General features: G+C 43.3%; 1 protein-coding gene across 1 annotated transcript in view; it reads left to right on the top strand.

Moving 5' to 3' along the window:
- The window catches only part of LOC135115647 (protein furry-like), a 99106-nt gene that overhangs the window by 70488 nt on the left and 13577 nt on the right, over positions 1-15041 (top strand). Inside the window, exons 27-46 of the mRNA XM_064032570.1 lie at positions 4727-4857; positions 5169-5330; positions 5537-5733; positions 5854-6070; positions 6403-6554; positions 6750-6899; positions 7038-7416; positions 7715-7814; positions 8335-8445; positions 9095-9258; positions 9499-9719; positions 9945-10117; positions 10338-10472; positions 10598-10738; positions 11229-11351; positions 12327-12494; positions 13095-13235; positions 13400-13550; positions 13715-13875; positions 14318-14458. Of these exons, the coding sequence (XP_063888640.1) occupies positions 4727-4857; positions 5169-5330; positions 5537-5733; positions 5854-6070; positions 6403-6554; positions 6750-6899; positions 7038-7416; positions 7715-7814; positions 8335-8445; positions 9095-9258; positions 9499-9719; positions 9945-10117; positions 10338-10472; positions 10598-10738; positions 11229-11351; positions 12327-12494; positions 13095-13235; positions 13400-13550; positions 13715-13875; positions 14318-14458 (3318 nt within the window). The remainder of the gene's footprint in view (positions 1-4726; positions 4858-5168; positions 5331-5536; positions 5734-5853; positions 6071-6402; positions 6555-6749; positions 6900-7037; positions 7417-7714; positions 7815-8334; positions 8446-9094; positions 9259-9498; positions 9720-9944; positions 10118-10337; positions 10473-10597; positions 10739-11228; positions 11352-12326; positions 12495-13094; positions 13236-13399; positions 13551-13714; positions 13876-14317; positions 14459-15041) is intronic.

Raw genomic sequence — 15041 nt, 5'->3', positions numbered from 1 at the left:
AAGTTTATTCATATCTTGATGTCATGCTTTACCATCTGAAAAAAAGAAAATAATAATAATAATAATAAAATAATAATAATAATAATAAATGAATCTTTGCCCCTCGCCTCGAAAAAAAAAAAAAGAATAATCGCGTAATGTATATAAAGAGAGAGAGAGAGAGAGAGACGGGTTGGCGGTGCGGTGTTAATGAGTGGCTGAGTCAGGGCCGCTAAGTCGTGGCCTCGAAAATAGTTTGTTAAGCCGAGGAAGGGGCGTTGCTGGGATCCTAACAGATTGGAAGCTTACCCTGCCGAGGAAGCCTTAGGTTCTCATCCCCTTCGTTACTACATTTTTCAATTTATTTCGGAGTCAGATCAATCTTTTCTCTCCTTTCTTTTCTTCTTTCTTTCGTTTTTCCTTTCTTTCCTTCTTTTTTTATCTCTTGATCTTTATTCTTCTTCCTCCTCCTCCTCCTCCTCCTCCTCCTCCTCCTCCTCCTCCATTCTTCAAATTCCCTCATCTCGTACCTTTCCCCAGCCAAATTTCTATCAAAGGCATTACCATATTCATCTATACGTCGTTATTTTCCCCGCTCTTTTGGTTCCAGCTCCTACCACCTACACTCTTCCACTTCTTCATGCATCTGTACCTTCCTTCTTTTATGTGTGTATGCATATATTTATCCAGAACTACATTAAAAACACTCATGAACTTCCTAACACTTTCAAAACACATTTCTTCTCCCATTTGCCTCGAGCCCACCTTGTAACGCGTCCCACGTCGTATTTCACGCTGCTATTTATGGCCCGTATTCAGAAACGCTTTAGGCGCTCACCACGACTATTCTCCAAGGCCACAGGTTCTCAAGAATGTTTCTCCTGTTCATATTGTAGGAAGCTTGTTAATCTGTCACTACAACCGTAAAAAACACCATTGGAAACCCGTGTTCACTTCAGTTCTTTAGTTACGAGTACTGGAACCTTTGGAATGTACGAGTAGTGTAAGTGCGGCGCAGAAGTGTTTCAGAATATGGTGCTTTGCCTCACGCCGCCCACCCATGCACCAGTGAAGGCCAAGGGGACTGTACTCGTAAATGATCACGCTCCCAGACCACTGCGTCACAGAGGGGAGAGAGAGGGAAAGATAGGAAACAAGGGGGAGATAAAATGACTATCTCGCCTCGCCTCCCTTTGACTATGATGGCAAAGAAATGAGAATAAAAAGGGGAGAGGAATAAAGCTCTCTTAACTATTGTACTGAAGCAAGAAGAGTGGGAAAAAGTGGGAATATATAAAGAAGCGCTGGTACTTATTGCGCCGGGGAAAAAAGGAAGGAAAAAAGTGATAAAACAAGAAAATTCACCTCGCCCCGTTGCATCACGGGAAAGAAGTGGGGAGAGAGAGAGAAAAAAAAAAAGAATAAAAGAAAAAAAGAGGAGAGGCGATAAACGGAAAGAAAAACGCATGTATCTGTTTGTACCATGAAAAAGAAAGAGCTTATAAAACAAAGAAATAAAAAAAAAAAAGGAAAAGCGCACCACAGTTGTTTGTTTAAACGAAGAAAGGGAAGAGGCGGAAAGATGAATGAGGAAAGGAATGGCCTTCACCCAAGCACCGAGGGAGGGAAACTGGAAATGGGATGAAACGTAAATAAATGAAGCCTCACACATTGCACTGAAGTAAAGAAAGTGGAGGAAGCAATATATGTAGGAATTCTCCCGTTTAAAAGCGATCACAGTATCCCTGATTTTAATGGAGCAATCTTTTATTTCATTTATTTATTTATTTATATTTATTTTTGTTTTACTTTATTTATTTTTATTTTTTTACTTTTTATTTATTTATTTTTTTTTTATGTGTAAGAAGGACGCTGACCAAAAGGTAACAAAAAGTGTTAAAAAAAAAAAGAAAGGCCATTGACACTGCTAGTTCCTAAAGGAAGTTCAAAAAGTGTTTGCATTCAAGTTTCGATTAATTTATGTTGTAATAAATTAATATTAAAGGGAGTGGGAGAGGAATAAGTGGAGGAAGGATGAAAAGGAAAGAAACCCTCGACACCTATTACATCAAAGGACACAAACTGGAATATATATATATATATATATATATATATATATATATATATATATATATATATATATATATATATATATATATATATATATATATATAAGGAAAAAAATCCTTTACCCACGCATCGAAAGAAAAGAAACGTGTGAGAAACGATGGAAGGAAAAAAACGTCGCTGATATCCCATTGAGAAGGAAAATAATGCTGATGTAGGGAGAGATGGCCAGGAAAATAATAGCATCCTTCACTTAGCGTTCCCACAATGCATCGCTCACAACACATCCCGTAAGTGCTTTATGTCACCCACGATGCATTCTGAAACCATTTCCCATTAACTGACTTATACATTCTGAAACACGACGCATTTCGGGACCTTTTTTCCCGTAATAACACCTCTGACGTGCAAGTGATCTCGTTTATCACGGACGAAACATTTCGAAACACCCGCCTTGCCATAAATCCTCTTTGAGTGATGCGTTTAGTTAGTGTAGACAGAGTACCTGTGTAAATTGGCTACCTGTAGAATGCCTTGATTAACTCTTTGACTCCTGTGACTTCCCCCTCTTGATAAATTGTGTTGCAAGTTTAGTGTGGCTTTGAAAGACGCCAAAAGGAAGTGGTGCAGTGATCCAAGTTTTTTTTTTTTTTTTTTTTTTTTTTTTTTTTTTTTCTCTCATTATTAAGATGGAGTGGTGCTGGCTCAGAGTTTCCAGGTGGGATTTCCAAAGACCAGTGACAGCAAAGAGAAGGAGTGGTGGAGTGGATCAGATTTTTTTTCGTGGTTGTTGATTTTTCGTCTGTATTAAGCGGCCTGGTGAAAACTTTCGAGTTTCCAGTTAGTTACAGAAGGCACCACTGACAGCAAAAGAGTGATTTACTCAGTGGGTCAAGTCTTGTTGTGCCAGCAATTAATATCTTCTCTTAACCTATCCTAACCCAACCCAACTTAATCTAACTTGACCTAACCTAACTTAATTTAACATAACCTAACCAACCAGCTTAACTCAACCCAGCCCAACTCAGACCAGCCTAACCTAACCTAAACTAACTTAACCCAGCTTAACGCAACCTAACCCAGCCCAAGTCAACCCAACCTAACTGAACCCATCCTAACCACACATATACCAGGGATGGCAGATGTGCACTTGGTTACTGGTATAGAGCAACAAGTGCCGTATTACCATCAGTGAGTCATTAATTGGCTAATGCACGGTAATGGATAGCGGATGAAACCCTGTGACGAGAGAGAGAGAGAGAGAGAGAGAGAGAGAGAGAGAGAGGAGGGGGGCGTGAGCACTAACCCTTTGGTGGCTGAGCGCTGAGAAAAGAAAGGCAGAGTGTTGGTTAATGACCGATTGGTGTGGAAATGTAAATCTTCAGAATTGGCTGCTTTGATAAGTTGTAATGGCTGTGGTAATGATGTGTTTACTCTTAATGCTTCCCAGAGAGAGAGAGAGAGAGAGAGAGAGAGAGAGAGAGAGAGAGAGAGATGTGGTTATTCACCAGTGTCATAGAAGCTGTAATATAGGGTTTAATAATAATAATGATAGTGATAATAATAACAGCAACAACAACAACATTAATAATAATAATAATAATGATAATAATAAGGGTAACAGCTCTTGGTAAAGCTTCTAAATTAAAATTTGTGTGATACATGATAAGTATCTCTGTCTCTCTCTCTCTCTCTCTCTCTCTCTCTCTCTCTCTCTCTCTCTCTCTCTCTCTCTCTCTCTCTCTCTCTCTCTCTCTCTCTCTCTCTCTCTCTCTCTCTCTCTCTCTCTCTCTCTCTCTCTCTCCTAATTAGCATACTTATTAAAATACTTATATGAGTTTGTTTCCAATTTTTTTTTCAAGAGAGAGAGAGAGAGAGAGAGAGAGAGAGAGAGAGAGAGAGAGAATATAAATATCTTTCTTGTTGTTTGAGGCTTTGTAATTCTTCTTTTTTCTTATATTCTTTCTCCATTAGACAGTAATAGAACCTCCTCCTCCTCCTCCTCCTCCTCCTTTTATTCTTTTTTTTTTTTGTCATCTTTCCCATTTGTTTCTGATTCTCTTTCCTCTCTCTCCTCTTCCTCTTCTGCCCATCTATTCCTCTCATGTTCTTTCCTCTCATCTCCTTTATTTCCTCCTCCTCCTCCTCCTCCTCCTCCTCCTCCTCCTCCTCCTCCTCCTCCTCCTCCTCCTCCTCCTCCTCCTCCTCCTCCTCCTCCTCCTCCTCCTCCTCCTCCTCCTCCTCCTCCTTCCTTATTCTGAATGTGGTAGCATTACAATGTACTCACTTTTTTTTTTCTCTATTTATTATTATCATTTCATCTTAGTGTATCATGTCTTTATTTTTTCTCACTTTCATAATTTTGACATCATTTTTTGAGGAATGAGTTAAGTTTACTTGGCATTTCTCATTCAGTAGCATTGTTTTGCTGGTATGTAGTATAACAATTTTCACCTATATAATTATGTTTTTATTACATCTCAGTTTTATCCCATAGTCAGTCAGTCAGTCAGTCAGTCAGTCAGTCAGTCAGCCAGCCAGCCAACCAGCCAGCCAGTTCATCAGTCAGTTTATCAGTCACTCACTCACTCACTTAGTCAGTCAGTCATTCAATCAGTCAGTTACTCAGTCCTTCAGTAAATCAGTCGGTCAGTTAATCCCACTCCTCCTCCTGTTGCAGGCGAAGAGAGTCATCGTGTACGTGGCACGGGCTCGTCCTGACCGCCTGGTGGAAGAGCTCATGGCAGAGATGGGTACCGTGGAGACCCTCAACTGTGTCATCGAGAGGACTGAGACACCGCCTTTCTTTAGGTGAGCGCGCTCTCTCTCTCTCTCTCTCTCTCTCTCTCTCTCTCTCTCTCTCTCTCTCTCTCTCTCTCTCTCTCTCTCTCTCTCTCTCTCTCTCTCTCTCTCTCTCTCTCTCTCTCTCTCTCTCTCTCTCTCTCTCTCTCTCTCTCTCTCTCTCTCTCTCTCTCTCTCTCTCTCTCTCTCTCTCTCTCTCTCTCTCTCTCTCTCTCTGAAGTGAGTTTTCAGGAGTCTTGCCTCTCATCACCTTCCTCTCTTGTGTGTGTGGATGTGCTACTATTGTGACTACTTTTTTTTGTCTTTCTCTTCCCATGCAGGCTGACTTCAATGCGCAAGACATCTTCTCACGGGGAAGGCGGTGGTGTGGGGGGCAGCGGGACGGGGCAGCAGGAGCAGGCGGGGTCTGAGCGAGGCACCTTGCACACCAAGCGGCACTCTGGGGACCACCACGACCTGCCCAGGGAGCGCTACTCACCGCTGTAAGTAGAGTGACAGAACGACTTGCCACACTGTATTCAGATTTGCCGCTGTAAGTACTAGAATAACTTACAGGAATTCATGTATATCTGCTAATGTAACTTGTGGAGGCATTATGGCAAAAATGATCTTAACCCTGTCTTTCCTAGTTGGTATTTGGTAGTATACTGAATCTTATCACTGTATTCCCACACCTTATCTCCCCAAGGGTGTCCCGAGAGCAGCGTAGTGCCCCCGGGTCCCTGCGCAGTGTGTCCAGTGTGGGATCGGGTGTCTCCAGCGTCATTGCTGTGGATGGTGGTGCCCCAGCTGCTGCTGCCACCACCACCACCAAGTCCCGCCCAAACTCCTCCCAGTCCCCCAATCTCCCTGAAGACACAGTGGGCACCGCGGAGGTGAGTGTGGGTGATGGAGTGTGTATAGGGTGAAGAGTGGAAATAATAGCAATAATAATATTATTAATGATGATGCATACTATTAACACCCTCCCCTTTTCTCCTCCTCCATCTCCATCCCCACTCCCAGGGCACCACCACGCCACAGAAAGACAACTTTGCAATCCTCCGCGCCCAGAGCAGCGGTGCGGCAGGGGCGGGGGCGGGGCAGGGGCGGGAGACGACCAGGGGGAACGCTACGACCCGCCCCAGCCCCACCCACTCCCCATGCCCGAATATGGAGGCTACTTCGCCCCGCTCACTGAGTACCTGCCTGACAGCTCCCAGCCCATCACTGCTTTTCACAGGTGAGGTGAACAAGGAGGAGCAGTCCCAGAGTTTTCAAAGAAGGCACATGTGTGAATAAGATGACAGATTAGTGTGGAATTAACTTACAAATTGTGAAAGAATCAGGAGGAAACAAGTAAAGCAGACTAAAGGATAAAAAAGGTAAAACTACAAAGTGTGATATATTTAAAAAGAAGAAAGAGGTAAAGACAGTAAGGGAAGGATAAGGTGATATAGGTTTATCAAAACTGTCACCATTCATGTAAACATTCCCAAGTTCTAGATTCCATTACAGCATAAAGGGAGACAAAAACCTGAATCATATGTCTCACTCATCCTCCTCTTCCTGCAGGTGCAATGTCGCTGTGATGCTGCTGTGTGATGTCATCGTGGCAGGGATTGACGTCGACTGCCACAGCGTTGACTGGTCCATTCACGTCCCCCTCATGCTGCACATCATCACCCTAGGACTGGACCACTCCCGCCCTCTTGTCCACACTCACTGTAAGAACATAAGAACTTGTCTACCTATTTTCATCTGTTCTGTTTGTTTCTTCCTCATTTTCATCAGCCAAATCATTCATGCACTCATAATAGTAATGCACATTCACACTCATATCATGATTCAGTATTGCCACACACAGCCATGCTCATCCTTATAGCCACTCACCTCTCACTGCCCTGTTTTCTCTCACTTAGGCAAGACCCTTCTGGTGCACCTGCTGACAGTGGTGGGGGACCATCGAGACCACCTGGGAGTAGCCCGGGTCCTGCTGAACAACAAGACCACTCAGCTGGGCTATGGGCTCGTCCCTAATAATGTCTTCACACACTCTAAGAACTTCACTGGTGAGGCGTTTGTTGCCAGTGTTTGATCCCATCCCAACTTCCTACCTACCTACAGATTTATTTTATTTTCCTGCATTCTTTTTTTCTTTTTTCTTAGTATTGTTTTCATGTGTTAATGATCATACCTTGCCCTTTCAGAGGAACCCCCTAGTGACCCAGTGCCTCCCATTGTGGCAGCTCCCCCAGGCTTTGAGAACCCTCCTGACACCACCAGTGAGGCCGGGGAGGCAGTAGAGACCCTCACCACCACTGTTGTCACCACCATCACCACTGCCACCACTGTCACCACCACCGCCACCACCACCACTACCCAAGGGGATGTGGGAACCAGTGTGGCAGGCAGCACTGGGGTGTCAGGAGGCGCCACAGAAGACTCGGTGCCCCAGCCTGTTATTGTCACCTCTGAGGACACTGCAGATACTGTCTCAGCCTCATCTGCTGCCACAGGGCCAGAGCAGCCACCCAGAGATGACTTGCAACATAGTATTATGGCTCTCATTGACTTCATTGCCTCCAGGTGTGTGTGTGTGTTTACTTAGTTGCTTCTCTCCCAGTTTCCTGAACTACCTTAGTACTTTGGTGTCTCCATATCTACATATATTTATCCAGGCTTTCTTTTCTTCTTCATTATCATACAGTCTTTCTCAATCTTTCATCCTCTTCATTATCTTATCATAGCAGTCTCCCATTAGCCTCTGTGGCCATACTTTGCTGTCTCCATATCTATATTTATCCAGTCTTTCATCTCCTCCATCACCCATGCTCTCTTCCTCATCCTGTCATCCTCTTCATGCTTCCATTGTCTCTCCTCACAGCAAGAATCAGCCTCTCTGGCCATATGAAGACATCACCTCCAAGCAGTTTTCCATCCGAAGTGCAGACCAGCTGGCCAATTTTGTCCGTCACGTTGTCACGGTGAGAGGCGTGGTGCTTGTGTTGCTTGTTGAGTGCTGTGTGAAGGTGTGTTCTGTCTCACTTGATGCTTTTGGGAATGATGTGTAAATATCTCTGTTTTCATTGCCTGTTTATTTAGCATTTTGAAGAGGTTAGTTTTCTCGTTTTAATAGTAATGGTATATGCTTATTTGTATGCATCTCTCTCTCTCTCTCTCTCTCTCTCTCTCTCTCTCTCTCTCTCTCTCTCTCTCTCTCTCTCTCTCTCTCTCTCTCTCTCTCTCTCTCTCTCTCTCTCTCTCTCTCTCTCTCTCTCTCTCTCTCTCTCTCTCTCTCTCTCTCTCTCTCTCTCTCTCTCTCATTGTATAGTACTGAGGTCTTAAAAAAATAGCATTCATTCCTTTGTACTTCTTTCATTTATCTTCCTCTCCTCTGCAACATATTCCTCAGCAGTCCCTCATACATCCACACCAGAGACCACTGTATCTCCCTGACTGAACAGCATATCTCCCAGCCTGTACCTAACCTGCCACTCCACTCAGGTGTTTGGCCAGTCGCTGCCACACACACACATTGAGGAGCGCTGGGCCCAGATTGCCCTCCACCTGGCCCTGTCCTGCTCCTCCCGCCACTACGCCGGACGCTCACTGCAGGTACGTTTTGTGTTGCCTTTTCCTTAGAGTCATTGTTGGTGCCATGTATGAGTCTCCTTCAGTTGTTTCTGTCCCTTGCATCTTCCTCTGTGACTTCCATTCTTTGCTGTTCTAACACAATTCCATCACTCCATGTCATTCTCTGTCTTCCCTTAATCTTCTTCCTTCAGCTGGTTTTCTCCAGGTGAGACAACCCACTGCCACTCCTTATTTTAACTTGGAAGGGTTTCATTGCCTAGTATTTTTGACATGCAGCGCCATATGACTCTGTTGCTTTGGTGCCTTAAATCACTCGGCCAGTTATTTGATTATCTTTTTTTCATTTTAGTGTTTTGCATTTTTTTTTTCTTTTTATCTCTTTTCCTTCTGTCAGTTACCTCTTTATGCCTTCCAATTTCCTCTCAATTATTCAGCATCTGAAAAATTCCTTCCATTGAATTTTTTCTCTCTATTTGTTTTATGTCTTATTTATATCTGACATCTTCAACATTTCTCTGTACTATTCCTTGTCCTTTTTCCATCTCTACCTCTATCATTGTCTCATTGAATATCCCCATCATCCTCATCATCTGGCTCAGCTTCTCTTCATCTCCTTTGTTTCTCTCCAGACCCCATTACTCCTCCAGCCTCTACCTCTGTCCTTCCTCAGGTCTTCCGTTCACTCCACGTTTCCATGTCGTCCCGGATGCTGAGTGACCTGCTGGGCCGCCTGGTGGAGACTGTGGCAGAGCAGGGCGACGATATGCAGGGCTATGTCACTGAGCTGATGCTGACCCTTGAGGCAGCTGTGGATGCCCTGGACTCAGACTTCAGGTGACACTGGGCTCTACTGCTGAGGAAGGGATTGGGTTGGCATAGGTTAGGTTAGGAGTTAGGTGAAGAGGTTTGGTTAGGAGTTGGGTGGAGAAGTAAAAGATTCTTGCTTGTGTTTTGAGTGATGGGGTAGATTAGGTAAGGTGTTAGGTGAGGAGGTTAGGTTAGGAGTTGAATGAAGAAATAGGAGATTCTTACTTGTGTCGTAAGTGATGCATTTTACCGTGTTTTCCCTCAAAGGCCCATCGAGTTTGTGCGAGAGTTGTTTAAGTCAACACCAAATCTGAACAACAAAGACCGCAAGAGTGCTCTTGGCTACGGGATGATGGGACACTTCTATGGGTCTGCTTTCCCTCCACCCTCTGCCCCCATGTCCCCCAGTGGCCACATCCGTTCCACATCTTATTCCATCTCCTACGGCCGAGGGAAGCCCATGGCCTCCCCCACGGCGGAGCTGAAGGGTGAGTGACAGACAGACACACATAGAATAACAGACAAACAGAAACAGAGAATACAACCAAGAATATTTTTGTAGATAAGAATAAAGTATTTTCTTATTTATTCCAGTTAATAAATAGAATTTTTTTATAAATCAAAATAAAAGAAATCAACAAGCATTTCTTAAAAGAACAACACACTATACTCTGACTCGTCATTGTCTAACAACCTCTTTTCAACCTCCACAGTCCAGCCAGAGATGCGAGGGCGCAGCGGCACCGATGTGGACACCCGCATGAGGCAGCAGCAGCAGCAGCAAATGACACAGCAGCTACAGCAATCAACTAACCTGTCCCGCTCTCGTTCTGCTCAGTCCCTCAAGCAGCTGGCCGACCAGAGCTCCTCTGATGACAAGATGACTGTGAGGATTGGGTTATTTTTGTCTCTAGTATTCCTTTATGCAGTACTGTCTCTGTATTCAAAGCATGCTAAGAGGTGACTGAATGAGATATGAGGGTACTGTTGAATGTATCCTCTGTATTCTTATTTCCACAGTGAGAGAAGACTTGGTATCTTACATCAGCTCAGGCTTTTCAGTCTAATATATATATATATGTACTTACATTCCCCCTCCCCTACAGGTTCTAGCTCAGCTCTTCTGGATTGCTGTGTCAGTGCTTGAGTCTGATTATGAATATGAGTTTATCCTGGCCATGAGACTGTTGGACAAGGTGTTGGCTCGCCTGCCTCTTGACCGCCCAGACTGCAGAGATAAGGTGAGAGAGAGAGGGAGGAACAGTGAGAGAATATGAGAATACACATTATACTCCTACCCATCAACATCTCACTCTCTCAATGCTCTCCACCACAAACTAACTATCCTCTGTGTCTTTCCTTGCAGGTGGAGAAGTTACAGCAGCAGCTCAAGTGGCGTGACTTCCCCGGCGTCCATGCTCTGCTCCTGAAGGGCTGCACCTGTGCCACCACCTACGAGGCCACCATCACCTTGCTCTCTCGCTTCACACAACTCACTGACCTCCAGGTGTGGCCTGAGAAGGAATGGGGAGGGAAAGAGAAAGTGAAGCAGGGAGAGAAAGGGATGGAAGGAGTGAAGAAAGAATGAAAGAGGAGGAACAAGGAAGGAATGGGTGGGAAGGATAGGACCCAACTGGAAATGGGTGGATGAAAGGTTTAAAGGAAATGTTGAGAATGATTTTTATCTTTATATCTATTAAAGAGGGAAAAGAATGTGGAATTTCAGGATGATGTTTAGAGGGCAGAGGAAAAGTTTAATGGAAATATATGAAGAATCAGACAGGCATTGGTAGCATGAATTAAGGAAAAAGAAAGATGTGACATGAATGAAATGGTCAAAATGGAGAAGAGTAGAGAACTGTTGAATGTATAGAGAGAGAGAAGTAATGAGACCAAACTATAATTATGAACTATAACAAACTATAACTGAGAAGAGTAGAGAAATGTTGAATGCATACATAGAGCAGTAATGGGACAAAACAATAACATCATTACAGGTGGTGGATCCCAGTCAGAGCAGAGCCTTTGCCATCAACGTCATTGCACTCCTCCCGTATATGCTGCAGAATTATGAGGATGACAACCCGCTGTGCATCCAGGCGGCGGAGAATGTGGCTCAGGTATTCACGCTGGTTCAGGGTTCAGTCTCAGCCACAATGCTGACATGGTCTTGGCTTGTGCAGTGCTGGTGTGGTAAAATATCACTTGTATGGATAGATGATTACTGTATTAGCTGCAAATTTATAGTAATGCAAATATTGATAGTGTACGAGCTGCAGATACGAAAAATTGCAAAATCATGTCACCTAAAACATTCAAGTAATTAATATTTTTGGTCTACTGTAACACGTAAACCTTCTCTGTTTGTGACATATACATAAACAGACAAGTACACAGATACAAAGCATACAATGAAATAACACCAAAATGCTGAAAGAAAACAAAGAAAGCTATAATGTACTTAGGAAACACCACACACACACACACACACACACACACACACACACACACACACACACACACACACACACACACACACACACACACACACACACACACACACACACACACACACACACACACTTGTAAAGGTCTGGACCTGTAAAAAAAATGCAATGTTTTTTTTTTAATTAAGAATTTTCATCCAGGATTACAGAATGTTGAATCATTAAAAATAGAAGAAGAATATTGATATGAAAACTATATATCATTCAAAAAAGTGACTTTTTAATGTGTTAATTTCTTTTAAGTGTCAAATATAGTTATTATCTACGCATCACTCTTAAGAATTCAAAAGAATGTTTTACATGCGTACAATGGTTCTCCTTTAAGTAAGGAACATATCCCCATAATCAGATCAAAATTTTGAGATTTAAAATTTTTCACATTTTTTTAATTAAGGTCCAGACCTGTAAAAAAAAATCAAATGTTTTTGTGATTAAGAATTTCTCTCTTAAGATTATATAGGATGGTGGAAGCCAACAAAAATCCACTCTTAGCCTCTTTAGTAACATTTCAAATTTCTCTGTGCATATATGATGCTCCAAACTGGGAACATTACAGTGATGTGCACCTTACTCATCAATGCTTTGCAGGTCTGTAACGAGAAGGGTAAGCAGCTGGAGAACTTGGCCACAGTGATGACCCTGTACAGCCGCCGCAACTTCAGCAAAGAGAGCTTCCAGTGGACCAAGTGTGTGGTGAAGTACCTGCACGACTCCTATGCTCACCTGTCCCTCAGCCTGATGGCCTTTCTGGTGGAGGTGAGTCAGAGAGAGAGAGAGAGAGAGAGAGAGAGAGAGAGGGTGGGCAGAACTTGGGCTTAGGTCTTCACATGCTCACATCTTTCTTAAGGCTTAGTCTTTCAATACTTTTGATTGGTTCCTAGAGTGAATGTTTACATTTTGTATTGGCTTGAAAATTTGAAATGTCTGAGATGTTTCCTTTTCCTTATGTACAGTTGTGTGCGTCATGTGCATACTTATTTTAATGAAATACAATAAAGTTGTTGTTTATGAATTTTCAATTACAAGTGGATTTTTTTTTTTCTCTCTCTCTCTCTCTCTCTCCTAATTTACAGATGTGTGTGTGTGTGTGTGTGTGTGTGTGTGTGTGTGTGTGTGTGTGTGTGTGTGTGTGTGTGTGTGTGTGTGTGTGTGTGTGTGTGTGTGTGTGTGTGAGCAAATGGAAATCTTTGAAATTTATCTCAAAAATATATTGAATAAATGAAAATAGAAAAATTCTAAGTCTGGTACAATTGATATTCATTTACAGGTCTTTCTTTTACAAGTGTCTTTTTAAGTAAATATAAATCATTACTAGTGTGTGTCTGATACCAAGTGTTCCTTCACTGGCCAATGCAGGTACTGGAGAAAGGCCCCACCACTGTGCAGAACCCAATCCTCAACATCCTTCACTGCATGCTGCACTACATTGACATCAACACGGCAGCAGCTCAGCTTGTCAACGGTGACCTGCTCAGAGTCATCGCCAAGTATATTGAAGTAAGTAGAATGATGACACAAAGAGGAATCCCTCTTCCCTTCCTTTCATTCCTTCCTTCTTCCCTTCCCCACTTCTGCTCTCTTCCATTCTTTCCTTCCTTCATGTTATACTGCTAAGATTCCAGTTAATCTCTCAATTAATTAATCCTTCCTTCTGTACACAGGGATCACACTGGAAGGAGGCACTGAGGATCCTGAAGATGGCTGTGACTCGGTCTTCCTCCCTGGTGGTGCCACCCGCCTCCTCCCACACCCACTACTGGGACCATCACATCTTCACTGACATCGAGACCCACTTTAAGAAGGAGTTGCCAGGTGAGGGGACTCATGAATGGTGGAAGAGGAGGTGAATATCTGTTTATACACCCATAGACAACCCTTTTGCAGTCTAACATCTCTCTTGGCATCTGCATGTATCGTACACACTAGATACTGTCTCTGGATAGTTTAACATCTTCCTTCCCCCTCCCTTCCTCCAGGCCGAACCATGGAGTTCACCTTTGATGTGACACAGACTCCCATTGTTGGGCGAAGGTTCCTGCGAGGCGGGGCCGGCCCAGGGATAAGTGCTGGCCAGATCAGTGCAGGTTCCTCTACTGTTAGCTCAGCCACCAGTGATAGTCTGAGGGAACGTGAGCAGGTGAGAGAGAGAGAGAGAGAGAGAGAGACTGACACTGACAGCAACAGATACAAACTGTAACAGACTGACTGAAACAGAGACTCAGAAACACAGATGAAAACAGACCAAAATAGAGAAGGAAAGAGATAAGTATGCAAACAGAAAGAGGAAATAGACAAGTGAAGAGAGAATACCTACTTTTACTTAGATGAGATTTAGAACAGAAATAAAAGAAAAAGAACACTATGCAACACTAAATGCAATGAAATAAATGGAACTGATAACTTTTGGTGATAACATCTTTTAATAAAAACCTATTGATAAGTATACCTTGATTCTGAACTTATAAGTATGCAAAATATAAGTGAAGTAACTCCATGACAAACTTATAAGATACCAAACATAAAGAAGTACCCAAGTGTAAGTAAATCACTGTCACTTATCTCCTCCACTGCCTTCCCAGGACGTGGCCAGCAGTGAGGGAGGCACCAGTCTGGGGGTGGAACCTGGAGGACCTGGCTCAGCCTCTCCACGCCGCTCCCTCTCCCTCTCAGCAGCCGACACATCACACCTCGCTGGCTGGAAGACACCTTGGCTCTCTCAGGTCTGGTGCAGTGGAGAGAGCAAGGACTGGGAGGTTGATTTATTTAAGGCATTAAAACAGCAAGAGCAGCAACAACAGGGATGGAGGGACAGAAAAGATAGAAGTGTAGGATGCTGGGGAAGGAAAGATAAGTTAGGAATGGAGAGATTGAAAAGAAATGGAAGAATTGTAGGATAATTAAAAGCATTGCAGAGAAAGGGAAGATAGTGAGGAGTAGAGGGATTGGAAGAAAATTAAGAATTAGATGAAGGAATGGATAAACTTGGAAGAATTCAGTTATTGGGAAAATGGAAGAGTAATGGAGGAATGGAGATACTTGAGGGGTGTAAAGGAAGGTTTTAAAGGAGCTTGCTGATTTTGTCAGGTGGAAAGGGATCTGAAGTGGAGCATTTTGTAGAACTGCCAGATGTAATACACAAAATATTCCTTATATTTGCAGTGATGATATACAGTTACTCAAGAAAGTCATGTCATATTGTGCACAGTGTTTCAGACAGGGAACCACCATCATTCAACTACCTCCTGTCACACCTCTGCTCATCTTGCTTTTTGCAGAGCTTTGGATGTGAACCAGTTCTTAAGT

Source organism: Scylla paramamosain, chromosome 29 (genome assembly GCF_035594125.1).
Source record: "Scylla paramamosain isolate STU-SP2022 chromosome 29, ASM3559412v1, whole genome shotgun sequence".
NCBI lineage: Eukaryota > Metazoa > Arthropoda > Malacostraca > Decapoda > Portunidae > Scylla > Scylla paramamosain.
The sequence above is the reverse complement of the archived record's forward strand: the minus strand, read 5'-3'. Positions and strand labels throughout refer to the sequence as shown.